The sequence below is a fragment of the Genypterus blacodes genome, unplaced genomic scaffold, assembly GCF_046128005.1.
Source record: "Genypterus blacodes isolate CSIRO-AG114 ecotype Tasmania unplaced genomic scaffold, CSIRO-AGI_Gbla_v1 ptg000064l_1, whole genome shotgun sequence".
NCBI lineage: Eukaryota > Metazoa > Chordata > Actinopteri > Ophidiiformes > Ophidiidae > Genypterus > Genypterus blacodes.
This window is the reverse complement of record NW_027466876.1, coordinates 2,971,012-2,997,621: the sequence shown is the minus strand read 5'-3', so window position 1 is coordinate 2,997,621 and position 26,610 is coordinate 2,971,012. Positions and strand designations below refer to the sequence as shown.

Here is a 26,610-nt window from a genome sequence, read left to right as displayed (position 1 = left end):
TCCTACCTACTTATCTTCTAATGATAGTAGGTGTTTTGCTTCCCTTGTCTCCTAAACTTCTTGTCTCTTCTATCTTCGTGTCTTCTTCCCGTCTTATTGTGTCCAACTAGCCTCTGGTCTAAGCTCTCTCAGTGTCCTTGCGTCCTCTCTCCTTATCTCCTAAGTGCAATTACCCTTGCGGTTGTCCGTCTTTTGAAATCCCTGAAATCATAACTTATCACCCTGCCGTCACCTCCAGTGCTGGGCTGCGCCACAACCAACTGTAACCTGGTGCTGACGGAGGCCAAGGGGGAATTCCAGTCGCCCTGCTACCCCCAGGAATACGCAAAGTCCCAGGCCTGTAGGTGGATCATGCAGGCCCCTTCCGGCTTCATCGTCCAGCTCTCCTTCCTGGACTTTGAGCTGGAGGAGGTGCTGGGCTGCATCTACGACCGGGTCACTGTGAACACGGGCAACGCCGAGGTTAAGTTCTGCGGTTTGACGGCAAACGGGCTGACGCTGAACTCCACAGGCAATGTGATGGAGCTGTCCTTTATCTCTGACTTCAGTGTGCAGAAGAAGGGCTTCCATGTTAGCTTCCACCACGGTAGGTCCAGGCAGGGATCCATGTCTTTAACAAGCTTCTCCCCCCTTCAGGTGTTTGATTTACCGCCTGTAGATGCATCTGCTGTGTTTGTTGAAGGCGGTTGATTCAGTGTGTGTGTGTGTGTGTGTGTGTGTGTCAGGATGTGTGTGAGTCTTGGTTTCCATAGCTTACTGCCAGTTCACGTTTCATGCAGAACACACAGTCACAGCCAGCACCAGAACTGGAAAACAACCGATTTAAAAAAGATCTGGATTATTTTATGCTAATGTACATAAATGTTTGTCTTTAAATCAAATGAAATATTGTTTGTTTTGAAAGTTGATTGCTCACTTATTTGTCACTTCTCTTTTTACCTATTTTTTTTTTATTTACTCTCCTCCTTCCTTCCCTTCCTCTTCCCATCTCTCCTTGTTAGTTGCCGTGGCACTAAGGAATCAGAAGGTCAACATAGCCAGCGGCCACAGCGCGGTCACGAAAGTTGCCAGTTCCATTTCCATACCAACACTCAATCACCTGACTGTCTGCTTTGAAGTGGCACGCTACACCCAGACACAGGTATTCCACACACACACACAAACACACACATTGTCCATCTGATGTATGATGTTATCAAAAGTAGCTTCTGAGGTTTTTTGGGAAGTCCTTATCGTCTCCGTCTCGCCCCTACAGAAAGAGTGGATATTCACGTATTACGACGCCAGTGACAACATAGTGCTGAGTTTCGGCTCTGATCAGTCGGGCATGCAGCTGACCATCGACGGAGTGTCCTGCTCCATCAGCTCCATCATCACCCCCGCTGACTTCATCTCCACCATGAAGAGTTACTGTGTGACCTGGACGTCATCAACGGGCCGGGTGGCGACTTTTTTCAACGCAAACTACTTGTCCACGACCTGCTCGGCCACTGCGGGGCGCTCTGTGACGACGGGCGGAGAGTTCCGCTTAGGAGGTGAGACGCACACAATCACACTGACTGAGTTGTGCTTATTTGTATGAAGGGATAGAATGTGTACATTTTTCTGAAAGTAACACCAACTGGCGTCTCTTCGTAGGGCAGCACAGCTTTAAAGGCCACGTCTATAACTTCCGGCTGTGGGATTACGCCATGACCGTGCAGCAGTTCAACTCTTTAACCTGCGACACGGTGGGGAACATCATCGACTGGGACACCAGCTACTGGGACATCCCACTGGCTTTGGCTCAGACCGACTCCACACTCAGCTGCAGTGAGTAGACTTTGAATTCCTAGTCCGCAGCACGAGCCAAACGCACAAAGTGAAGGGGGAAAAAAGCAGATAAAAGGTGGCTGAATATACAGAAGAACACAGATAATACGGCACATTCACACACAGAGCTCAGGGCAAACATGAATTATCTGAAAATGATTCACTGTGATTGCTTCTCATTGAAACGAAAATGAAACGAGGCATATTACAGGAGGCCGCTCGTCCTGTATCATCAAAGACGGCCTCGCTCGTCTGATTGTGTCCAATTAAAGCTCCAACACTGTCATTGTAAGTCACTGTCAGTGAGTCACACAAAATGTTCCAACGTTCCGCTATCAGGCTGGAAAATTACAACCAGACTTCACTCTGAACAGCTTCCAAACTGTGGAGGTCCACTGGTAAGTTCATCTGCTCCAGGAACCAGTTTGGTTCCTGTCCTGGTCTAAAAACCATCTTGGCTGGTTCTTCACACACAAACACACACACCCATGTATGGACCGATTCTATGCATTAACACCAAACAAGACAGACTGCAAGAGTACTCTCTCTCTCTCTGTCTCTCTCTCTCTCTCTATTTCTCCCTCTCTGTGTGTGTGTGTGCCTCCAGAGTAGTTCCTCTTATTTGAATAAAAGTGCCATAAATGAGTGTGTAGCCGCAGGAGGTTAGCCACAGTGGTTTCACTAAAATGCCTGCCAATGCTGTGCCTGCTGGAGAATGGGCCCCTGTGTGTTTGTGGGTGTTTGCGTGTGTGTCCGTGCGTGCGCGCGTGTGCGTGCGTGAGTGTGTGCGCACGTGTGTGTGTATATGTGTACAAGAGAAGCAGGAAACTTAGTGCAGAATCATGGATTTTGTTGAAACCACTGCAAGTCTCCAAGGCTTTCAAGGCATGCACCCACACACTCACTCACACACACAAACACACACACACACATGCGCACACATTAAAGGGCCTGCAGTGGGGAGTTTTGGTTTTCTTACTCTACCTGAAATTTTATCTACTGTGATCTGGAGAGAGAGAGCAGAGAGAGAGAGGGGAGAGATTCCTCTAAAAGGTTCTTAGGTTTTGTGTTCTCTGGAGATTCAACCGAAAATTATTAACAAAAATTAGGAACATGAGCTTTTGAGCATTTTCACTCCATACTGCTGAACATGGAGCTCACACACCCAAGGGTGCGAGTGCAGGTCAGAACGAGATGAGCACTTAACGGAGGTGAAATCAGCGTTTGGTGGAACTTGGAAGTCGGGCAGAAACTCCTCGTGACTTCTGCACGTCCGAACAAACTGTCAAATCCAGCAAACAGAGCCAGAGTACTTTTTAAGCCTAATAAATAAGAATTCCCTCTTTAAATAGATTCCAGCATTTGTACTGACTCCCTCCTGCACTCCCACAATTTGCACTTTAATCTGAATGATGGATGCCCAGGTTGGATTCACCAGGAATACAAATGAAATCTCGAATGCAACAAAATCTCCAAAAGTCATTCACGACTGCAATCATTTTGATGCCCGCTGACTCTCTGCCGTTTCCTTTCACTCGCACTGTTTGAGGTTCGGTTTGTCATCTGGCACGTATTCACGAAAGTCACGAACGCCCCATAGCCCCCCCTCCCCCCGTTTCATATTAGATTAAACCTCAATAATTGACAATCCATTTTCCACGCGTGACTCATTATTGTTTCTACCTAAGATGATATCAAGCAGACATGGTTGATTTATTCTCTCCATCTCCATAGCTTGTGATATCTGGGCAGGTTTCATTTGTTAAGGAGCCGTTTGTGTGAGCCTGAAGGGGGCATCTCAGCTGACCACACAGGGGGAATCACCGCTGATTTACTGATTCATTTCATTGGTTTGATCGTTCACCGGCTGCATTATTGACTGATGATAACTCACAAAGCAGAGATTGTCAGCTGGGGGAGACTCAAACCCTCAGGGGGTCTCTGAGCTATTAAATTCATTTTGTTGTTAAATTTGATGCACACATCAGCGCAGTGATGATATTTCATTGTGAGCCAGATTAGTTTCAGATTGCGGGGTTTCATTCACACCTTACATTAATATGCAATCTCATTATCTGGATACGTTACCTGCATGCTAAGATTGCATGTTGTAGGGTCCAGCTACACGCTTCTTTGTTCCTGGAGGCTGGTGCATTGTTGTCCTGGTGGGGGAGATAAACGGCCACAGCTGCAGTTTGGTCATTTGTCATTTTGAACTAAGTAACGCTCGTAAGGCCAAAGCAATAACAACAAATATGAGACGAGAAAGATCTGACTGCTGAGGGCACTGTGTGTGTGTGTGTGTGTGTGTGTGTGTGTGTGTGTGTGTGTGTGTGTGTGTGTGTGTGTGTGTGTGTGTGTGTGTGTGTGTGTGTGTGTGTGTGTGTGTGTGTGTGTGTGTGTGTGTGTGTGTGTGTGTGTGTGTGTGTGTGTGTGTGTGTGTGTGTGTGTGTGTGTGAAGATGATTAAGGCAAATGCATTAAAAAGGGGGCCGATCCCTGAACTACAGTTTAAAAATGACCATAGAATGATTAAAATGACATGTTATAATGTGATGTCGTATTTATCACCAGACAGTTTTGTACAGCGTATACAGATAGCAAACATTTACAAAAAAGTATTGTCTCCTGTAAATCATTTAACTTTCCTTTTGCAAAATTAAGAATGCAACCATATTATTGGACAGCCACATTCACCTTGAGTTTAACTGACTGACTGCTTAATGGCATTAAATGATGGCGTGGCCCCTGATTCCACAGCCGCTGTCTGACTCATCCCTATATTCCATCTATTAATAATTAATCGTGTCATTGACTGTTTGGCCTCGTATTGATGTGATGTCATTGATGTGTAATTAACTGTCCTCCCATTTTGGATCCATTATTAACCCGTATTTTGTCCTTTATTAACGTGCTTTGATGACTGATGACCCACTTGATGTCCGACTAATTTCTTCTTCTCTTCACAGTCTGCTACCCTCATTGCATTCACTTAACTACTGCTGCGCCAACTAGTGGTGAGTGCTCCTAACAACCTGCCAATGTGAGTGCATGTATGTCTGTATGCGTGCTGTTTGTGTGTGTGTGTGTGTGTGTGTATAATTTGCTTGCACTAACAGTGCTGTGACGCACAGAGGACATTATGTGACCGCAGGCCTGCATTCATCACTTACAAGGATGCTTCAATCATTTGTGTGTGATGATAGATAAATATGTGTGTATGCCATTACATCATAGCCATAGCAGCAGGACCATGTTATCTCTTCAAAAACATCTTTCCAACTGCAAACATTTGGATTTAGCAAAATAAAGAATAACATTTACGCTGGCTACATTCCATTTAGGCGTGTCTGCTGTGATTTAAGTGCTACAGCTGGATTTGGTTCTAAGAATGTAGGGCCCGAGGACACACCTTGACCGGCCCGCGGTCCTCTGGAGGCTCAGAACCTCAGCAGACTCTGAACCTTCTGCCCCCGGTGGCTACGATCATCACTTGTGCAAAAGGAGAGAATTGAATGTTACGTTGGGTGGAGACATATAGACATATAGAAGGTTTGATCAAATCCCTCCTCCCTCGCTTCCTACCTGCTGCACCCTAGTCCTGCTGTCCTACCTGCTCCACGACTCCTCCCACTTGAGAGCATGAGACATGACTGACATCTGGTTCAAAAGGTGGCGTCTTTGTTAAATGGTGGTACAAATGGAGGTTCAACGATTTGGACAGGCCGCATACTGAGATTCCTGGTTAGGTTGGATGTCTGTTACAAATCCAGACAGTATAAGAGCCCCAAAACCTCTTAGTCTGGTCTTGCTTTACTGAACATCAAAGGAGAACATTCTAGGTCATCATACCATAAGATGCATGTAAGTAATCCAAAACAAAATCGTGCATCTATCAGCATCACACAACATACCAGAGTAAGAAACGCTCCAAAAGGTTCGTACCCTGTGGATTCTGAAACCATTTCTTGAGCGGGAGAGGTAAGAGATTTTTGTCCAAGATAGAGAATCATTCAATCAAACCCTAAGCAGGGCTGTTTCTGTTTACAAGCAGATCTCAGATTACCTGTAGGCTTCACAAGTGACCAGAAAAAACAAGGTCAAATGCAAGAGCGAGCATTATTGATTCTTCCTACAGCCCAGTTTTCACCTGTTTTTACTCAAAGCAAACCGTAAATAACTGGATTTTATTATTTGCTATAAAAACAAAAATAATGACCCAAGCGCTATTAGAAATACAAAACCTCAAACGCTCTTAGCTCCATTAATCAGCCTCTAATGTTAAATAATTCACTCTTAAACAGGACCTGATGAATGATTTTAGGATCAAATTAAACATTAAATCAACTCATAAACGGGCGTCCAGTTTCCAACAGAACTTGCGGTTTAGCTTCCAGGCATCGTTCAGTCGCTGTACCAACACCAGAGCCTCCAATTACATCTCACACACATTTCCTTTTTTTCCTACCGAGAGGTGTGCGTGATTTTGTTTATCTTGAGAATGTTTTCCTTTTACGAGGCTTCCAAAGCACTCTGAAGCCATTTTTATGTTTCTCTTTGGTCCGGTAATGAGGCCGGTGCTGATGGCGGCAGAGAAAGAGCTGTCGCCAGGCGCCTGCAGAGCTGTGTGTGTGTGTGTGTGTGTGTGTGTGTGTGTGTGTGTGTGTGTGTGTGTGTGTGTGTGTGTGTGTGTGTGTGTGTGTGTGTGTGTGTGTGTGTGTGTGTGTGTGTGTGTGTGTGTGTGTGTGTGTGTGTGTGTGTGTGTGTGTGTGTGTGTGTGTGTGTGTGTGTGTGTGTGTGTGTGTGTGTGTGTGTGTGTGTGTGAGAAAAGGGGATTGTGCGTGCCAATATGTGTGTCTGTGCATGGTTAGGTAAGTGCTTTATATGTGTGTGTTTTTGTCTGTGTGAGCCTTTCTGTGTGTTTAGGGTGTTAGGCTGCCTTTCATCTTTCACTTGTGCCAGAGGGCAAGACTGACACACACACACACACACAGAGTGCACTGGTCCCTGTCATCCTTTGTCGTCTTCACTGTTAAAATGCACTCACCAAAATGTGTCCACACAGTTAGCTTCAGTCTGAGCTGTGTGTGTGTGTGTGTTGTCAAAGCACGGTGGTGTGACAGCAGCAGTGTGTTCATCCACGGATGGAGTGGGAAGAGATCAGAGTCAACAAACGGCATGATGGTATCACTCCAGAACACACTGATCACTCATAATGTCCCACTTTGCACAACTGTTTGAGTAATCACACACTTCAACATGCCTGCGATTGATACACAAAAAGCCAAATGTGTCACACAGAAGTCAACACACGCTCCCTCCCTGCATATGATAAACATGTTTTCCTCTAATGAAGATAAATTACCATCAACTACCTGATGTTGACTCATTAGATTATTTAGAGCTCATTGTTCGCTGCCACCGCTGTGACACCGGCATGAACACACACACCGAGGGGAAACACGCCGGGCAGATTTGATTGTTTGTGTTTACAAAGAGCCCTCATTGGTTCTCATCATGTTTTATTCAGCAATTTGCACGTCAACATGTTTGCTCTTCTCTCATGCAGCTCTTACACGTCGTCGTTGCCACTTGATCTCTCCTTCTCTCTCTCTCTCTCTCTCCCCCTCCCTCCCTCTCTCACTCTCTCTGTCTCTCTCCCTCTGCCACTTTCTGCCATTAAAGGGCTCAGCAGAGCAGCAGAGCAGCACAAAGCAGCATTCATTTTCCCTAATCGCAGCATTCTGCTCGACAGATGTAAACTGGCAGTAAAACTGGGATGGGAAGAGAGAGGGGTGTGTGTTAGTGTGTGTGTGTGAGAGAGAGAGATAGACTGTGACTGGGCACAATCCTCAGACCTCCTCACTTCTTTTGATCTGCATGCCACCCATGATTACCGAATTCCATCTTTTTCCTTCGTCAGTTTGCTGACATTTTCTGAAACACATTCCTGATGGTATAATGTGTGTGTGTGTGTGTGTGGGAGTGCGTGTGTGATTTCTGTCCCTCTTGAAAGTCTCTATTTTCACTGCCTATCTGTCCACCTTGTGAAGGCCTGTGAATGTGTGTGTGGGACAGAGCCAAGTGCATTTCAAATGGTCAGAATACTTCAGGAGCGCTTGATTTTGCTCTTTTTGCCGACCCCTTAATGTGTTCAGATCACATATTACACTACAGAAACGTTTCATGAGCTATGTAAAACAAACAGAATAGGAAATGAATCCACGGGTTTCAATGAATGGACTTGAGATGCTAACCTGTTACCGAGAGAAACAATGAGATTCATATCTAATCTCATTATTGTTTCTCCTCCCGCCCTGCAGGCACGTCTCTACCCAGCTACACCACACAATCCCCCAGCTGTGATTCCCCTGGACTGGGCTGCCCAGGTAGGAAAAAACACACAAACCAAAACCGGGAATTCCATCTTCACAAATGGCCCATGATCCCTTCTGTTTAAGGTTCACATCCTCTAACCGCAGACTTGTTTTGGAGCAGTCGATTCAGTTGAAAACAGACCCAGCATGCCTTTGGGGAAATCACGTGACGAACTTCAGGTTTTCCATTTTTCTGGAACCTCGTTTGGCGTTTTTGTACATCAACTGCTTCTCTTGTCCAATCGTGTTTTCCCCAATTTGAAAAACTGTTTGCACGCCAGTCTTTGTACCTTCAGGCATGCTTGGGTATTGAGTGAGTTCATAATGATTCAAATCCAATTTAGGAGATAAACAGCAAGCGGGAAAGTGGGAAATAGATGTTTTCCATGAAGCCTGTAATTGTTTACAATATACACACAAAGTCCCAATGAGTGATTCCTATATACATGAAACAGTTTCCAAGCCACAATTTGGGTGCGATGAGTGCATACATTTTTGGCACAAGGTATCCCAGTGGGAAATGCAGTGTGCCAGGGTAAGTACCTTGCCTAACCCCTAACCCGCTGCCAAGAATGATGTGTATAAATAATGTTTTCCAAACTTTCTGACTGCATATGAATGTCCCAGGAGGACATCAAAACATGCAACCCTGGCAGCATTCGTCCACATTATTCCCCTTCAGCTCCCCAGGGTGATGGTTCGGGCTCTCATTCTCAAACGTTTGTACCACTGTTGAGTTTGTCTCGCTTGCTAGCAAGGTTTCCTGGAGCTGCTCAACCCCCTAGAATGGATTTCTGGATCTCTGGTTCAGAGAAACAGTATATAATGTCAACCACACTCAGACTAAGTGTACAGAACCTCCATATTCAGAGCCCCAAACATTATTCTGACCTGAAGAGAGAGGTTTTCTGGTGGAGGGAAAGGCTTTAAAAGGTGTTATTGAGGAGATAGGAGAGGAGAGATATAGGAGAGACATTCAAAAGTGTAGAGTCAAATTGTAAGCATTTCTGATCTCAGAGCACAGAGCAGGGGTCGCCTCTCCAACCTCTTTTCCTCAGCCAAAATCATTAAAACCATGAAACTGAACACACATTGTACAAGGGCATTGGTCAGGCCGGTATCCAGGACCCGTCCTCCCCTCCGTAAATGTCAGTTCTCACACTGCTCTGGTCTATGGAGGCCCCAGAGGGACACTTTTATTCCAGAGGTTGGTTCCCTTAGGAGAGGAGGCAAGAATTTAAATGAGGACAGCAGCCTGAGCAGGTGGTCAAGGGGTCACGGGAGAGCAGGCGTTGTAACCCTGACGTGGAGTCGGTATTCAGCTCTTTGATGCTCTTGCTCGTTAGTTTAATGTTGTTACTTTGCTCCCGTAGCTCCATTAAAAAGCAGTGAAACCCAGTGGTGCAGCCGCTTCCACACTGCAGGCTTTCACCAGATGTGCCCGCGCAGCACAAACATTAGCGCCACAAAGGTGATTTAATGGATGATTCACGCTTCACACTTCATAAAACGTTTCATCCTCTTTGTATCTGGGAGAAAAACATGAGTGTGAAAATCACCGTCAACTCTGGCGTCACTTTGCTTTGTCTTTTTTGTTTTTATTGACGCAAACATTTTACATGACATTGCGCGTACAATTAAAGGATATTTTCGTATACAGAAAGAGAGGGGAAAAGGTGAGAGAGAGAGAGATAGAGAGAAATCACTTTGCTTTCGAACAGTTTTCCATATGTTTGCGCCTCGTGCCAACGAAGATTCTGCACCGGAGAAGAAAACGATGTGGTCATTCAGTTTCACAAGTCGTTCATCCTCTCTCTCATCTTTCTCTCTCTCACTGCCACCAGCCTCCTCTTCTCCCGCCACCCCATCCACTGACTCCACTAACACCATCCATGCTACTAATGCCAACACACACGGTAAGCCACCCCCAAAACCTCTCCCTGCCTTTGCAACCCCTGTCCTCCTTACTCCCTCAAACCCCCCTCCATCTCCTTCCTCCTCTTCCTCCTCCTCCTAGGTAATGTGCTCATATATCCATTCATTTATTCATCCACAATCTCCATTCAGTGCCGTTTTACCTTTCAGTGCTGCTTTAAATCTGTTTATTCACTTTTTGATTCATATTCTAAACCACAATGAATCTTTCTGCCATATTTTCCTCTTGAAAAGCTGGGCAGCTGTGATCAAATGCTCCAACCAATCAGGATCCTTTGAAAAGCATCATGTGTGTTTTCTTTGAAACAGGTCAAAATGTGTTTCTCAGTTTCCTTTAAGTCCAATTCAAATACGCTTTTTTGATAGCGCAATGCCTTTTTGAATTTGTTATTTCTGATCATTGTGCATCAGTGTAGGAATCTCTGATACGGCATTAAAAAGTTTCCCCCCCCCCCCCCATTTTGGTCCCTCTGTTTCTGCTGTATCCTTTGATTTGTCACCTCCAGTCCTCCCCTCCATCACTTCATCTCCATCCTCCATCCCTACCACTAGCATGCCTCTAACCCCAACCACCAGCACCACCAGCTCCTCATCCTCTGGTAAGGCTTCATCTGCTTCGCTGCTTCAGTTGCTGCCCAGAAGCATCTTGTCTCCGCTGCCACAAAGTGATACTAACTTCAGATTAAGAAAAAAAAGTAGATAAATAAATCAGGAATCCACAAAAGAAATCACTTTGATTCTATGCAGCAGGGTTAAATGTAAAAATGGTTCTTACAGCGCCGCCATCAGGCAGAATGGAAACTACATTACACTACATGTCCAACCTGCGCCCCAGATAGCATTGAAAGAGACAAACAGAAGACACAACCTCTCTAGAGAAGTGGCACGTTTACTGGAGTGACAAGATGCTTTTGGGAAACGCAGTTTGGGCGACACATCTGTAAAAAGCCATCTTTGATCACGTTTCTTCTGTGACTCAAAGACTCATCCCATTAACGCCACAGTTGTTGTGTGTTAACGTCACTGACATGCTTAATTGTTGTGCTGATCAGTTACGCCTCCCACTACCATCGCCACCGCCAGCACCTCTGCTCCCCCTCCAACTCCTGCCACTAACGTTGCTTCAGTCACCAGCACCACCAATGGTAAGGCAGCTCTAACCCTGATACACCATCGTCAGCAGTAAACTGCGGTCTATACACAAGTCACAATATCCTATGTATGACTGCAAAAATATGGGAAGAGGGACTGGAGATCCATTCCATGTACTGTATGGTAGAAATGATTGATCCTTTACCCCGATATGTGTGTGCCTCGGGTCAGTAAAAGTTCTGCTCCACAATCTTTCTCTCTCACTTCCACCACCCCATCCACTGACTCCACTAACACCAACCACACAGTTAGCCACCCTCAACCTCCTAATATACTTCACTCTGTTACATGGACGCTTTTGTCCTTAAATCTATTTACTCTGAATTCATTGGTAGTAGATTCACATGTTCAATGTTGTCAGACTTGAAAGTTGCCAGTACCCAAATCAGCAGGCATTGAAGAGACACTGTGCGCTCCACTGCCTGTGTCTTTAAAGAGAATTTAAGAATACTTGTGAAGAATCTATTCAGGGGCATACTGGGCTGGAAGTTTGGTCATGTCTCTATCTGTGTGTGAGCACTGTGCGTGTGCTGTGAGATACAGATAAACATGTTTGTGATTCTATAGTGAGCCTTGAACAGGAGGGACTTCCTTCCATAGAAAGGATGTGCTTGACAGTCAGATTTCCTATAGATTCATAGCAGGTCGTGTCAGCATGTTCGGTCCCATGTTCTCCTCAGGACAATGGGTTTATCAAGGATCACAGCCAGGCAATAGCTGCTCCATATGTTTCATGTTTTTGTCATGTAGACAAGGATCTCTGCAGTCATAAGGACAATAGCAAAATATGAAACATTTCCAAGGTCAGTGACTTGAAGTTGCCTTTTGTACTATTTTGTGCTTTGAACCCTTATTTCAAACTAGGAACTGCTGTTCAAGGTATCATGATGATAAACTGTATGTACTGTAAAGAATAACTTCAAGAAGACTTTTTGTAGTTTTGTGGACCTGAAGGATCTGAGCAGGTCAAGGTTTCAGCTACTGTAGATGCAGTTGACCGCCCTATGATTGATTACTTCTCCTGTAGCCCAACAGCCGACCAGTGACAAGCCTGCATCCGCTGCCACTAACCCCACAGCTACTAACCCCACAGCACATGGTAAGAGCAACACCGCTGCCAAAACTCTGTTCTGTTGCTTTTCGCACCATCCATGCTAAATATGCAACTTCACTCTGCAATGTCTGACGTTAGGAAGTTTAGACGGACAGATGTAACTGGATCTATAGGTAAGGCGTGTGTACAAAGGCCAGACGGCTTTAAACATTCCAGCACATCAGGATAATCACCTTATACAACGCAGAGGAACCACGTAGGTGTGAAAACAAGCGTAGACGTGATGGTTGGTCACCTCATGGGAATCTTGGGAATAAAGCAGAATTGAATTGGCATTACGCAAATGCCACATTCGGGCACAGTAACCACTGTTAAGTAAAAAGGTTCGCAGTCTCTCTTCAGTGAAGGAGCTGGACTGTATCCCAGCTAGGATTTAGAAGGTGATAAACTTTAATTTAGAATTTAGAGTGCTATGTGCTCTTTGATCTGAACTGATCTGTCTGAACGGCCAGGAATCCTGGCAGTCGCTTATGTTGTACAGACCCAAGTATGCAACAAGGCGACAGTGAACCCCGAGCCTCCAGAAAATAGCACTTACAAACACAGCAAGGTCAAAGTGCAAGAAGTGTGTGTGTGTGTGTGTGTGTGTGTGTAGTAAAACCAAGCGACTTGAATAAAAGTTTATTTCCTGACCACATAAATTCTTATGGGGCACATTTGCAAACTGTATTTATAGAGTTATAATCTCCAGTTATGATGTTTGACACGGAGAAGTAAAGCAATTGTTAATGTTTGATGTGGGACCTTTACTTTGTCATTTTTACGGATTTGCCAATGTTTACATACATTTTCACATTTTGCTCATGTCTGAGGTGTCGGATTGATGGAGTGATATCATCAGATTTGATTTACTATTGATTACTTCTGCAGTCTGTGCACATCTAGAATGTCATAGCTTCCTTGGTTACTGTATTTGGAATACACACAGCTGCTGTATTGTACACATAAACACAGACTCTTTCACTAAAACCCACATAAATGATACAGTGTTTTTGCATTCTTCCAGTAAATCATATTGGCTACACATGCCTACTACTAACATGAAGCTGCTGCAGTCATCACTGCTTTTCCACTCGTGCCTTTCCCTCTCTCTGCCTATTCCCTTCTCTTCCCTCTTCAATCCTGTCTCTCCTTTTCTTCCCAAATGTCTCATGTCCACCTTTTGACTAACCCTACCTTTTGACCAAGGTCTGTATTGTAAACCTGTCTAATTTTCCCTATCTTTGGAGTCTAGTATGTCTCCCTCGTGTCTCATTGCCCCCTGTCTCATCTGCTTTCATCCCTCTGAAAGATTTTAAGCTTAAATTTATCCACTGGACATCTTTCTTTTCAGAATCTCATTGTTTCTCTTTCACACAGTTGGTGAGTTGCTGGAGGATGTCAGGGTGATTTTGCGTGATGTCTAATCCAGGTTTTTGTTGATGCTTTTCTTATTCTTTTGTTATAATCTTCTTTCTCACCACAACACCATCTGGTTCGGTGTGCTGTGTTCTGGTGACGGCAAAAGAAACAACCCCAAGATCTCCAACCAAAGCTGCTCCACCTGCCACAGCAGTAACGCCCCAGCAGCCTGATCACCAGGCGTCCCTGTCCTTCACACTGGCTCTCCAGAAAAGACTTAGACATGAGTTGACGGTTGTTGGAGCTCCGGGTTCTCAAACACCCAGACGTCCAGTTTCCCCCCCTGGTCTTCCTGGCTGGGTTCGTCTCCGTAGGTCCCTCGCCTCTGGTCGGCCTTCCGCTCCAGCTCCTCCTTCAGAGGTCCACACCCAACCTCACTCACCCTCAGGCCCCCCAGCAGCCCCACCTGCAGCCCCTCATCCTAGACCTCCAGCCAGTCGACCGAGGCCGCAGCGGCATCACGGCTCCAAAACTTCCTTGGGGTTCATTTCAACCCCTTTAGTCTGGCAGGGGAGGAAGAGGCCCAACGGAGGAAGACGTCCAGCTGCCACCAGATCACCCAGACCCCATGTTCACATCACCAAGCCAGTGGAACTCAAATCCACAGTCACGCCTGGACTCAAACACACAGCTGGGCACGCTCACGAACCCAGGTTTAACAATACAACACACACATCCGCGCTTACATATGCAACACCCACAAATGCTCACTTACAAACATCAGCACAACACACAACTAGGCCAAACTCCTCCAGCGGACCAACCATCACACAGCCCTCCTCTCCCTTACACAACAAGGAGGTCACGACCTTGCCCCGGGCATCATCTCCATGGCAACAAGGAGACGAAGCATTAGACGTGAACGACTCTTCCCCTGCAGTGGGGGCACCGGCGTTCGCCTCATCGTCGTCCTCGCTGTTGTCGGCGGCGGTGGCCCTTAGCAACAGGAAGAATAAACCTGCAGTGCCACAGTGGTCGCTGCTGAGCATGAGCGGTGGGGGAAACCAAACAGCCACCGCGAGTAAGTGGACCGATCCGATGGGCGACGACTACGCATCGGGGACTGAACCTTTTGCGTACGAGTTGGCGGAGCTGGCCGAGGGGGGCGACTCCTTCAGCCTCTACGACTTTGACTCCAGTTACTCCCAGGACGAACCTCCCACGGCGGCTTCTTCGGAATCTCAGAGCACAGGGTTTACCCACCGTGATGTCAATATTTACAAATCAGAACCCAATGGCGCCGCCCTTGCCATCACGCCCCAAGTGACTCGCTCCCAGGGAGGGAATGAACACTCGCTCAGCCAGTTACATGTGCGTGACAGCGCTGGAAGCCTGTTGAACGGCTCTGTGGCAGCAAGCGAGAAGCCCTCCAACCGGTCCGGAGACAGATGGACACGGCAGACACCTGTTCCCATGTCTCACAGTTTGACGGGAGCTCAAACGCAGCACAGCGTCAAAGAGAGAAATCACAACTCATCTCCCTCTGCTGCTGAGATGGAGGAAACTTCTCCTTCTGCTCAACCAAAGCCCTCCCTCCTTCCTCGCTGGCTCTCAACTCTCACCTCCTCTTCCCTCACGACAGAATTCAGCTCCTACGGCGCAATGTCGCAAATTTTCGTCTCCACTCATCCGCGGGCCGGCGTGCACCGAACTGAGAGTGTGGCGTCTGCAGTGATTAACAATTTATACACACGTACACACACAGCAACTGCAGGACTGAACTCTAACTTCATGCGTCCGCTTTCATCAGCGCACTCCTCCACTTTCTCCTCTCCTCTCCTCTCTCACACTTCAGCGTCCTCTCCCAGCGTCTCCTTGTCCTCCTCGTCTGCTCCCCCTCCTCCTCCCCTCTCACTTACGCCTACCCTCACCTCCTCTCCAGGTACCGCCCCACCTGCGTCCCGCTCTGCCTCCCCGCCTTCCCCGGGCGATATCGCTTTACCTGCCGCGACCGCCCTTCACCCTTCCACTCCTCTCCCTCTCTCATTTCCTCCCCCTCTCTCCTCCATCTCATCCACCGCCAGATCTTTCTCTCCCTCCTTGACTCCCTCTTTCCAGCGAGTGTTCTCAGATTCCGTTCACGTTCCGCCGCTGGACTCTGATGGACGGAGCTCTCAGCCTCCTCTTTTGTCATCTATGAATCCATCCTTAAACTTTCAAAGGGATTTAGAGATGACAACGGCTGACACAGCATCCTTTCTGTTACATTCTGTTCTTTTCCAAACCCCAAATGCTTTTCACACATCACTTCTTGAGGGCACGCTGTTTCCTGCACACACCCTCCCTTCCACCGAAGAGTCCTTAAACTTTAGAGAACTTTCCAGAAGTCAGCTGATTTCGTTTCAGGGTAATCTGCTTCATGATACCCAATCGGCTGCAGTTGGGACGTTTGTAGAAGATGCGTTCATGCACATGGAACCAGCTGAGTTATCCATGCTACCAAATTTGTCCCAGCCAGAGTCGGAGTTTCCCTCCTCCCTCCCTTCTCCTGCTGCTTCCCTGCTGCCAGAAGGGAAAGATCTCAGCTCTGGCAGTTCTGACACGCTACAGATTCAGAGCAGGTCCGGTACATTGGGTGACCCAGATGCTGGTTTTACATCACTGCCGAACATTGTTCTCTGGGCCCCTGAACGCACCCCTGCTCTTCCATCTGTTCACACGCTCCAGGCAAATCCAGGTGGAACACTTTTGCCCTCTGCTCCTTCCTACCTGCTTTCCTCACCTCCCTTCATCTCAGTTCCCATTTCCAGTCACTTGCCACTCGCCATCTCATTAGAAACTCCTCACACTTCCGCGGTGACGCAGGTCGCCGAGGGGACCGAGTGGATGCAGGGACAGGGAGACGCATCTGGACTCCTCTCTGATCCATCGTTCCCATCAGGATCACTAGTCAGACATATGAATCCACACGCTGCCAATGAGTTTTACACTCATCACACGAGCCGGGACCGACACAAAGTCGCCATGAGCCCGCAGGCGTTCGACCTTGACACCACTTCTCATCATCACCCAGCTTACCCTTTGTCTGTCGGGCCGCCGACCCAGACGCTGGAATTCCACGGCAGCTTGATCTCACAGCTCGGCACGGCGGGCCTGGAGCGTGCTTCAGGGCCAGATTATTCACTTCATCCAGGCTCAGTACTAACAAACCCGGCGCGGGCCAGCCTGCCGATGCCTGTGAGCACACTCACTCTGTTGGGAGCTTGGGACGACGTGAGCGAGTCAGTGTTTTTGAACGGCGCTCCCAGTGAGAGAGAAGAAATGACTCATAGGCCAGAGCGGGACACGACACAGACACACACAGCAAGATCACACATTAGTTCCCTCCTCGCACCCTCTCTCTTCTCCCCCTCCATCAGCCATCATTCTACAGCCACTCTCCCTCTCCCCTCTGCTTCTCTCGCTGTCCCTCCCTCCATCTCTGTCTCCACCCTTCCCCTCTTGTCTGCCATCACCCCTTCCCTCTCCGCTCCCCCTCCAGCCTGGGTGGCATCGCCAACACTGTCTGCCAGCGTAGCAGAGGCAGAAATTGGAGCCTTGCCTCAGACTCGGTCGACAGCTGGATTCCACGGGCCCACAACAACTGAACCCCCCCCGGCCAGCCATTCACAACCCGCCCCAGGACCCTCCACACACACCACCACCCAGTCAACACAGCCATTCCAACAATCCTCTGCAGGCGGCCAGTTCAATCCACCCGATGTCCAGCCATCATTAGTGGTCGGCTCCTCCGGGCCGCCACAGCCCCTTGTGTCTGCTGAAACGTCCGGCACGGAGGAGTTTTTACATCGGCCTGCCAACAGCTCGCAGAGAGGGAACGCCTCTGGGTTTGTTGACGGCTCTGTGTCATCGCCCCAATCCTTAAATAACCTCGCTGCATCGCACAATCTCACAGATTCATTTGGCATCATGGATGTTCAGAACACTCATTCTGCTCTGTATTCGGAGGAACGCGCCCCTGTTGTAGCGCCGGACATTACAACAGGAAACGCACTAACCGCACAATCAGTGTCCTCTTCTGAACCAGACTACCCTCCGACCTCTACAGTATTGATACGGCCCACGGCAATGAACCCCGCTCACATTCCTGGTGTGAGTATCCCATCTCCCAACTCATCCCTGGTTTTCCACGCCGACTCTTCTATCAGTGCCCCAGATCAAGGCCGTGTTTCTGAGCAGCTTCCATCTCCTGGGAGCGACGACAACACTCCTGACACGCACAGCTACCAGCACGTCTCACCCCACATCGCCTTGGAATCAAATGAAACTGCTGTCACAACACACAACTCACCTCCTGCAGCAGTTCAAACAACCAATGCCGCAAACACGAGCGCGGCGAGCACAGCGGCGTCAGAACTCAACAGGAATGGAGAAGAGTCGGGGAAGATAAATTCAACCGTTTCAAAGGCGAGTCTGGACTGGAGTGCTAGTGTGTCAGATCACAGTGGGAAACAGAGTTTGGGATTATTTTTGAATCCAGGCCACAGCAACAGGACCGCTGATGACGCTGAAGACGGAGACGTCCACCTTTCCCCTGCGCCGCCTATCATTGTTGCCGTCCATCTTATAGGCACAAAGAACTCCTCTTCCTCCTCTTCCTCCACCTCTCCAATTGTTCCATTCAGTGCAGTCGGTACAACGACTGTTAGGGGGGGCAGCGGCGAGCTCAAAAAGATCACGGCGCGCCACGACCCGGGATCCCCAACCGCGGGTTTCACTGCCAAGCCGGCGTTGCCATGCCAATGTAAACATCGCTTTCATTTTACATGTCTGTGTGGACTGTCATCGGGGAACAGTATGTCATGCAGAAAACACAAACTGTAGATGTAGAGAATGACAAAGATCTGTAATGACAGAAGCATGCACTGTAAAAATATTCATCACAGCAACTTGGGTGAAGTCTTAAAGTCTTCATCGATCGAATAAACAAATGGCGTGATCCTCTTGTTGTAAGGAAACGTTTTGAAAGAAGGAATATTCTGTTATGTGCTGTATCATGATTCAACAAAATACATGTTCTTATTGGTAAATAGGAGATTTGCTTTGGGACAAAAAAAGATTTTAAGACTGAAAACATGATGACATGACTTTTTAAGGTGGATATTTTTGCAGTGTGGTTGCCATAGAGATTGATTTAGCTGTCAATCAGGTGAATGGATGGGCTCCTTTGCGGTGCTGGAGGCAGGTGATTGCTCGTCTGTGGTTCTGGGACCTTAGTGTGGATTTTAGTGGTGGAATCACACAATTGTAGCTTGATCTGATAATAGTTCTAGATGATTTGTTTGATTGGAATCATAGATGGTATCCTTGCATTTGCCCTTTTCTTTCTGATGTCCCTCCTTTGTCCTGTCTTTGGTTCTTCCCTCAGCCCTTCTGTTCTTTCATCTGTCTCCACTGTATATTCCATTATACCTCCTCATTACCCCTGTGTCTCTGATCTAGTCTCTTTTATCTACACAACTGCCATAGTCACGATTTTAAAGGCTCTCAGTCCACTCAGCTTCATGGTAGAGACGTCCTCTGCTGCCACCCTGGCAATAACAAACAGGCGGCTTGTCTCCATTTAAAGACAGTTTTCAAGTCTAGTTGACTGTTTGAAGTCTCAAACTCATAAAAGTTCTGTCTTTGAAGCTCCCAAAGCTTCATAAATAGATGTAAAGTCTGCAGGTTGCAGGGTCTCCCACCAGAACTGATGGACTTGAGGTTTTCCCCAATTATACAGTAGCTTTTACTAACAATTCTATAGATGAGAGTGACACCACGTGGCCATTGTGTGACATAGCAGGAGAGCAGACAAGAACAACTTCTACTCATGTCACTTCCATATTTTTGTGGCTGATGTTCAGCACATCTGTGTGTGTGTGATGTGGGTAGCCTCAACTGTATTTATCTCAAAATAACAGGTAAATAACAGATTATTGACAGGAGACAAATATTTGCAACTTGTAAGCTTTTATCATAAAGAAGAAATTGTAAAAGATCCTTAGAATGAAGAGCTATTAAGTTATGCTATTAAATTAGTAAATACAGGACAGGATTGAGTTGAAAGCACACAGATGTGTTGAAAGTGTTGCAGTAATATGATGGACAAACTGCTGAAGCTGCAAACCTATTGCTTTTACACAGACGCAGTGAATTTGATGGCAGATGTTGTAAGAAAGGAAAGCTTCTCTCTCCCTTTACCTGTCAAGCTCCATGTGTCCCCTCATCATGTTTACAGTGTCAAATTGGATTTTTGCATAGCTTAATGACCTCCAAATTAACTCCTGCTATGCAGCACAGATGAAAACAAAAAATGTGTATTTGTCCAAAAATGAATCCGGTGTGTAATTGTGTGTGATGTCTTGATTGGTTTGCAGAGGGGCTGTTCTACCGAGTGTCTTTGGTGGTGGATGACAAAGGCTCAGAGCTGGCTGAGGCTGATGTTCAACATGCTGTGCTTCACTGGGTGAGACGCAGAGAGAGACAGATCATATGCTCACGATGTGTTAATGTTCAAATCTATAGTGTAAGATAAATAAATGCTGGACAAACTAATAATCGGAATCACTTCAATGGATTTGTTTTGATTCTGCAGCTGAATCAAACCTTTGAAAACTGGACCCATGCCGTCCATGTGGATTACATCAGGTAAGCAGACAACAGGATAAACGCAAGAAGTGTTTATGCTGATGTGCAATTTTAGATGAAGTGGAGTTTGATAAGATGATGTGCTTTAGTTTAACCTTAGTGTCGTATCAGAGAGTAGCTGAGTGTCTTTCTGACCACCTAAATGTGACAAATGACAGACAGACAAAGACAGACAGACAGTGATCTCTGTAATCTCTCCTATCTCTAGTGTCCAGCCTGGTTTACCAAAGGATGATGACACAATAAGGTAAAAAGATCTATTTGTTTGTTTTTGCCAGCATGGGATGAAACCCACAGTCTGTTTTGTTTTAGTTTGACTTCACTCACACACACTTCCCCTGTCCAGTTTCCCATGCCAGGCCCTGCTGGTTTATCATTACACCACCAATGAGAGTCTGGGCGAGGCTGCCATGTCTGCCAGGCTGTCCAACAGTGCAGCACCCGTGGGTGGTGGCCTGCAAATCCTGTCTACCTCCATCGATGTCAAATCTATTGGTGAGGGCCACGACCTCAAGACAGACAACTGTATTTATTTTTGTGTTATGATTCTATAAGTACAACTGATGGCCTAGTTCTGAATCTATTTACCTTTTAGATGCTGTTTGTTTCCCGAACGCACACACACTCTTTCCACATCACATCAACTCCCCCTTCATCATTTTTATCAAACCTTTTCCATGTGTCTGTCTGTGGAGTTTAGATGCTTCTAGGTTTCACTCGTCCAATCTTCTCTGTTCTTTCTCCTTTGGGTTTATATAACATGACAGATCCTGAAAGTTTGTGTGTTCTGTGGTTCTGCGGTGTGTGTTCTGGTTTGTGTACCTAACATGCAAGCACAATGCTGAGGTCATCTTGTTTTGGCTGCTTGTAGGGCACTGTCCCGAGGAGAATCCACTCCACTACCGCTGGCCTGAGAGCAGACCCACCGTCACACAGTACCTGCCCTGCTTCCCCAACAAGGACCAGCGCACCTCAAGGACCTGGTAACACACACACACACACGCACTCAAAAGCTGACTCATACTAAGTGAAAGGTAGCTCAGAAGCTGTTACACATGAGTCACAGTCTGCACCCGAGGTCACTTCTGAATCCTCCTCCCTCGTCTTTCTGTCCCTGTTTTCTAGTTTGATCAGTCCACAGAACTATTCATCCTTCTGGTCCGCTCCAGACCTCAGCAACTGCACGGACATAGACACCATTGAGGTGTCTGCAGGTACGCACACTCATCACGCACAATCGCACCCACAGATGATAAACGAAAAGTTAAATGAACGTGTGTGTGTGTGTGTAGAGAATGCAGCCGAGGTGGCCGTGCAACTCGCTGACATCACCAACAACAAGCTGTCCAATGAAGAGGTGGGAGTCAAAAATTTCACCTCTGACAACATTGGATTTAAAGACTGACACACTGCAATTTCCGTCTTGTTTTACCACTCGTCTCCTCCCCTCTGGCTCCTTAGGTGTCTAAAGTAGTGACAAAGGTGCAGGAGCTGGTGAACGTGGCAAAGATCAACGCCTCCTTAGCCTCCACCGTGGTCACCATCATCTCTAACGTCATGACGAGCTCAGAGACTGCGTTGACTGCCGCCTCAGAGATGTGAGTTTAAACCTCTGTAACTCTGCGTTCTTCTCTTCCTGCACGTCTCTAATTGTCTCTCTCTTCTTCTCTCTTTAGAGCTTTGAAGACAGTAGACGAGCTGGCTCAGAAGATAGAGTTTGAGGGCCCGTCTGTCAGCATCACCTCCAAGCACTTGGCTTTGGGGATATCTGCCCTCAATGCCAGCGTGTTCAACGGGACGTCCTTCACCGCCTTCATCTCTCCCAACACCAGCGACCTACAGGTACAACAAGAACACCACGGGCTCACACACATTCCTTTCTGCAAGGGTCCAGCCATGGTTGATCAATCCAGCTGATTGACAAAGGTATTCATCAAAACTTAAGTTCATTATGTAATTTGAGCCCTTTTTCTTCCCTTTTCTTCTCTTCTCTTCTCTTCTCTTCTCTTCTCTTCTCTCCTCTCCTCCCCAGATTGATTTTGAAACAGAGAGGGCCAACTCTCTCGGGCAGGTCACCCTCCCCTCCTCTCTGCTCTCCAACGTCAACCTGACTGAGGCGGACCGGTCCTCCCTCTCCAGAATCAACTTCATGTTCTTCAGCAAGACCAACCTCTTCCAGGTCAGGCCGCAGCTTTAACACCACTGTGCCCGTGAGCAAGGCCCCCCGAACAGGCATTGATTTTGTGTGTGTGTGTGTGTGTGTGTGTGTGTGTGTGTGTGTGTGTGTGTGTGTGTGTGTGTGTGTGTGTGTGTGTGTGTGTGTGTGTGTGTGTGTGTGTGTGTGTGTGTGTGTGTGTGTGTGTGTTACAGAACAAGCAGGAGAGTCGCTTTTTAAATAGCTACGTTGTAGCCAGCAGCGTTGGAAACTTTTCAATCAATGACCTCACTGATCCTGTGGAGATCGAGATCACTCACCTTTCCTACCAGGTAATGTTCACCTGCACCATGTGTGTGCTTCCTACATACTGTACATGTAAATAGCTGCTGAAATCTTTACAGGCGTCTGAGAGTCGTGATGTGAGAATGTGTGAAAAGAGTCGTCACTGCCCCCTGCTGGATTTGAATAAAAGTGCACCTAGAGCTCCTATGCTTGCTCAGGATTCCTCAATGTTTCTGCTCCGCTTGGTCTCTGAGTGCCTGTGAACCTGATGATTCTTTTATTTTTCCGTTTGTCCCGTCAGCCTCACCCGACTCCAGCCTGTATGTTCTGGGACTTCAGCATGCAGAGTAAGTTTGAGTTCGTTTCCGTATATCTTTCATTACATCTTTCCTTTCAAAGCCCCCCGGGGTCACGGCAGGTTCCTACATCCCACAGCAGCCAGTTATGCCTCACAAGGAACGATCCCTGAAGCCAGATTTTGGCAGAATATGTCTTCTTTCAGAGGTTATCCAAATGCTCCTGCTGTTGTAAATCTGTAGCACTGAGGCCCAAGTGTGCTATGATTTCCCTGTTTGTACTTTGACAACGCTAAGCTTCAGCACCTGCCTGATTGTCCTGTCCAAGAGCAGTACTTCATCTGGATTTACGTCGTCCTGTTTCAGGCCCGACACCAAACCAAACCTCTTTCCATTTTTGCGTGGTTCTGCATTCAGAATAAGCGTTTCTGTTTTTAAATATGTGCATCCTTTGATTGTAGTGTAATTCTTTTTGTGGCCGCTAGATGGTGCTGGAGGTTGGAATGGAGAAGGCTGCGAAGTGGCGCCACAGTCCAACAGCAACAAAACCATCTGTCACTGTAACCACCTGACACACTTTGGCATCCTCATGGTAACACACACTTATTCTATACGCTCTCAGTCGAAAACTATTTAATGAATCAAACTCTTGGAACACTAATGTAGGTTGTTTTTGGGACATTATTGACATAGTAAGTCTTCATCTGCATTGTCTCAGGATATTTCTCATGCCGCGCCCGACATTGACGGGAAGCACAACAGGATTCTGACCTTCATCACCTACATCGGCTGTGGCATCTCGGCCATCTTCTCCGCCGCCACGCTTCTCACCTACATCGCCTTCGAGTAAGTGTGTATCGATCACAATCCATATTTGGGGGGTGATAACGCCTATGTCTTCCTCTCATGTTCTCCTCCCGCACCCGACAGGAAGCTGCGGCGTGACTACCCGTCGAAAATCCTGATGAATCTCAGCACGTCCTTGCTCTTCCTCAACATGGTGTTCCTATTAGACGGCTGGCTGGCCAGTAAGGAGAAATACTGGCTGTGTGTGTCTGTGGCCGTCTTCCTGCACTACTTCCTGCTGGCCTCTTTCACCTGGATGGGTTTGGAGTCCATCCACATGTACATCGCCCTGGTGAAGGTCTTCAACACCTACATACGCCGATACATCCTCAAGTTCTGCATCGTTGGATGGGGTGGGTGTCTGATCGTTTCATAGTTACAGGATAATATTGACTGATCGGCGAAACTTTGACCTCACACTCCTGTTTCTGGGGGGAGAGATTTTTAGGATGTAGCCGTAATGTTTAGACATTTTGGGATTCCTGCATCAAACTACATTAACCAAACAAAGATTACAATTAAATAAAGCTTTATATTGTAAATCAAATTAAATCACAAAGACTCAGACAGAAGACAAACGCTTTCTCTTTGTCTCTTCTGATTCTTTGCAGCATTTTTCACCAATAATTACTATTTTTTTCTCTCTCCGTATTTATTCTACAAGTCAATTCAAACTTTTACTGGCATCATAAATTTCTTCTAGAAAATAAAACAAATCTCGCCGTCTAACTGTTCAATCATTACCTCTAGTCTCTTTGCAGATGTTTTACTTTGTTATTTAAGCTTTGCCATATGTGGAAAAGTATTTGTTGGCCGGATATTTTACGATGCTTTATGATCACTCTGTGTTACCTCCTTCTGCTGCCGAGGGTTTTTTATTCATACTCCTATAAATGTGCAAAGTGGCGAGTCGCACAAACACACAAGGACAAATTTGGGAACGCTTATGTATGCTGTTGATGATGATTTTTTTTCTTTCTCCCAGGCCTCCCTGCCTTGCTCGTGGGTATCGTGGTGGCGGTGGATAAAAACTCGTACGGCTTACAGGAGTACGGGAGAGGAGACCCGGGAGAGGAGACGTCCAAGTTGTACGTTTCTGACCAATCAAAGCAACGATTCAGTCTTCCTCAGATGGAAAATGTATTTGTCTTGAAGCCCTCTTGTTTTTCCTCTGACTTTGCTCTTCTTCTCTTTCTTCTTCAGCTGTTGGATCCAGAACACAGTGGTCTTCTACACAACATGTGTGGGTTACTTCTGCCTGGTTTTCCTGATGAACGTGGCCATGTTCATCGTGGTGATGCTGCAGATCTGCGGGCGCAACGGCAAACGCAGCAACCGCACGCTACGGGAGGAGGTCAGCTCACTCGCTTGTCTTTTTTGTCTTTCCTTAACTGATTTGAAAACATTTAAACCCCTTAAAGTGTGGGAGTGAGGAGAATAAACCAAACGTGCTCACTGTGCCGTTGTCATTCAGGTTCTCCGAAACCTCCGGAGCGTCATCAGCCTCACCTTCCTGCTTGGTATGACCTGGGGCTTCGCTCTGTTCGCCTGGGGACCTGTCAACCTGGCCTTCATGTACCTCTTCTCCATCTTCAACTCACTACAAGGTAACGAGCAAGGTTCTGTTTGTCCGCTCCTGTTTGGCGTTCGTTAGCAGAATTCCACCCAAAATAACAGGAATTCTATCACATTCTGAGCATTGCGCAAAATGGAATCAGGCACATGTGTTTCTATGTTTTAAAGCAGCCCTAGACTCAGGTGGGTTAAGTCATGTCTAGTATCTTCATCACTCTCTTCTTCTTTCTTATTCAGGTCTGTTCATATTCATCTTTCACTGTGCATTGAAAGAAAACGTTCAGAAGCAGTGGAGGCGGTACCTCTGCTGCGGCCGCTTCAGGCTATTGGACAACTCCGGTACGTATCTGTCTGTCTGTCCGTCTGTCTCACAATTACATCAGTCCTCCAATCCTACATCAGACAACAGAGAAAAAATGATATTCTTACTCAAATCTAAAACCTTCCAAAAGAGCAGGAAGTCCTTCAAATTGATTGCGTGTTCATGTGCTGCACTGGTTCCATTCCATATTTTAGCTTTGTGCCTTCTGCCATTTGGAAATCTGACTGGAAAAGCTGCTGTTACACATTTAGACCAAATAAAACCTGAAGTGAAACCACAGCAAAGATATACTGTACCTACAACTTCAAACTCATTCTTTCCAAATTCCACTTTGCATGCACCTGCTCTGGACTGCAGTCTGAGGTCGATTGAAACATTGGAAAAATAATTGTTTTGACAAGTGGGATCCAATTCTTGCACCGGCGCCACAGCAGCACCGTGAACGCCAAACGTCTGGTTATTTAAGAGTGGAGCACACGATTCAATCGGGCAGACGTGCAGTGTTTGTGATGTGAATGAGACACAGAGCGTGACCAAGACATGCAGGACGGAAGGAATGCGATTTCACTGGAGACAATGAGGAACGTCATGCGCATATGTCATTGGAATTTAAATCGGAGGAGTTCAAGGTTTAAAACTGAGACTAAAGACTTTAAACGAATACAATGTAAACATAGGTAAACACCAAATAACATATACTTCATCATTGTG

General features: G+C 46.8%; 1 protein-coding gene across 3 annotated transcripts in view; it reads left to right on the top strand.

Moving 5' to 3' along the window:
* adgrg6 (adhesion G protein-coupled receptor G6) overlaps positions 1–26,610 on the top strand; it is a 61,264-nt gene that overhangs the window by 23,626 nt on the left and 11,028 nt on the right. Inside the window, exons 3-31 of one of the 3 annotated variants that reach the window (XM_076155020.1) lie at positions 239–586; positions 1,002–1,141; positions 1,256–1,535; positions 1,639–1,812; positions 4,781–4,828; positions 8,135–8,200; positions 10,033–10,104; positions 10,630–10,722; positions 11,176–11,268; positions 12,303–12,374; positions 20,150–20,238; positions 20,368–20,420; positions 20,629–20,667; positions 20,767–20,915; positions 21,292–21,403; positions 21,546–21,634; positions 21,713–21,777; positions 21,882–22,018; positions 22,097–22,262; positions 22,453–22,599; positions 22,791–22,907; positions 23,162–23,207; positions 23,642–23,748; positions 23,875–24,002; positions 24,087–24,355; positions 24,988–25,090; positions 25,206–25,356; positions 25,477–25,609; positions 25,815–25,916. In XM_076155020.1, coding sequence (XP_076011135.1) covers positions 239–586; positions 1,002–1,141; positions 1,256–1,535; positions 1,639–1,812; positions 4,781–4,828; positions 8,135–8,200; positions 10,033–10,104; positions 10,630–10,722; positions 11,176–11,268; positions 12,303–12,374; positions 20,150–20,238; positions 20,368–20,420; positions 20,629–20,667; positions 20,767–20,915; positions 21,292–21,403; positions 21,546–21,634; positions 21,713–21,777; positions 21,882–22,018; positions 22,097–22,262; positions 22,453–22,599; positions 22,791–22,907; positions 23,162–23,207; positions 23,642–23,748; positions 23,875–24,002; positions 24,087–24,355; positions 24,988–25,090; positions 25,206–25,356; positions 25,477–25,609; positions 25,815–25,916 — 3,588 coding nt within the window. The remainder of the gene's footprint in view (positions 1–238; positions 587–1,001; positions 1,142–1,255; positions 1,536–1,638; positions 1,813–4,780; positions 4,829–8,134; positions 8,201–10,032; positions 10,105–10,629; positions 10,723–11,175; positions 11,269–12,302; positions 12,375–20,149; positions 20,239–20,367; positions 20,421–20,628; positions 20,668–20,766; positions 20,916–21,291; positions 21,404–21,545; positions 21,635–21,712; positions 21,778–21,881; positions 22,019–22,096; positions 22,263–22,452; positions 22,600–22,790; positions 22,908–23,161; positions 23,208–23,641; positions 23,749–23,874; positions 24,003–24,086; positions 24,356–24,987; positions 25,091–25,205; positions 25,357–25,476; positions 25,610–25,814; positions 25,917–26,610) is intronic. The other 2 variants (XM_076155021.1, XM_076155022.1) reach the window with 2 other exon arrangements.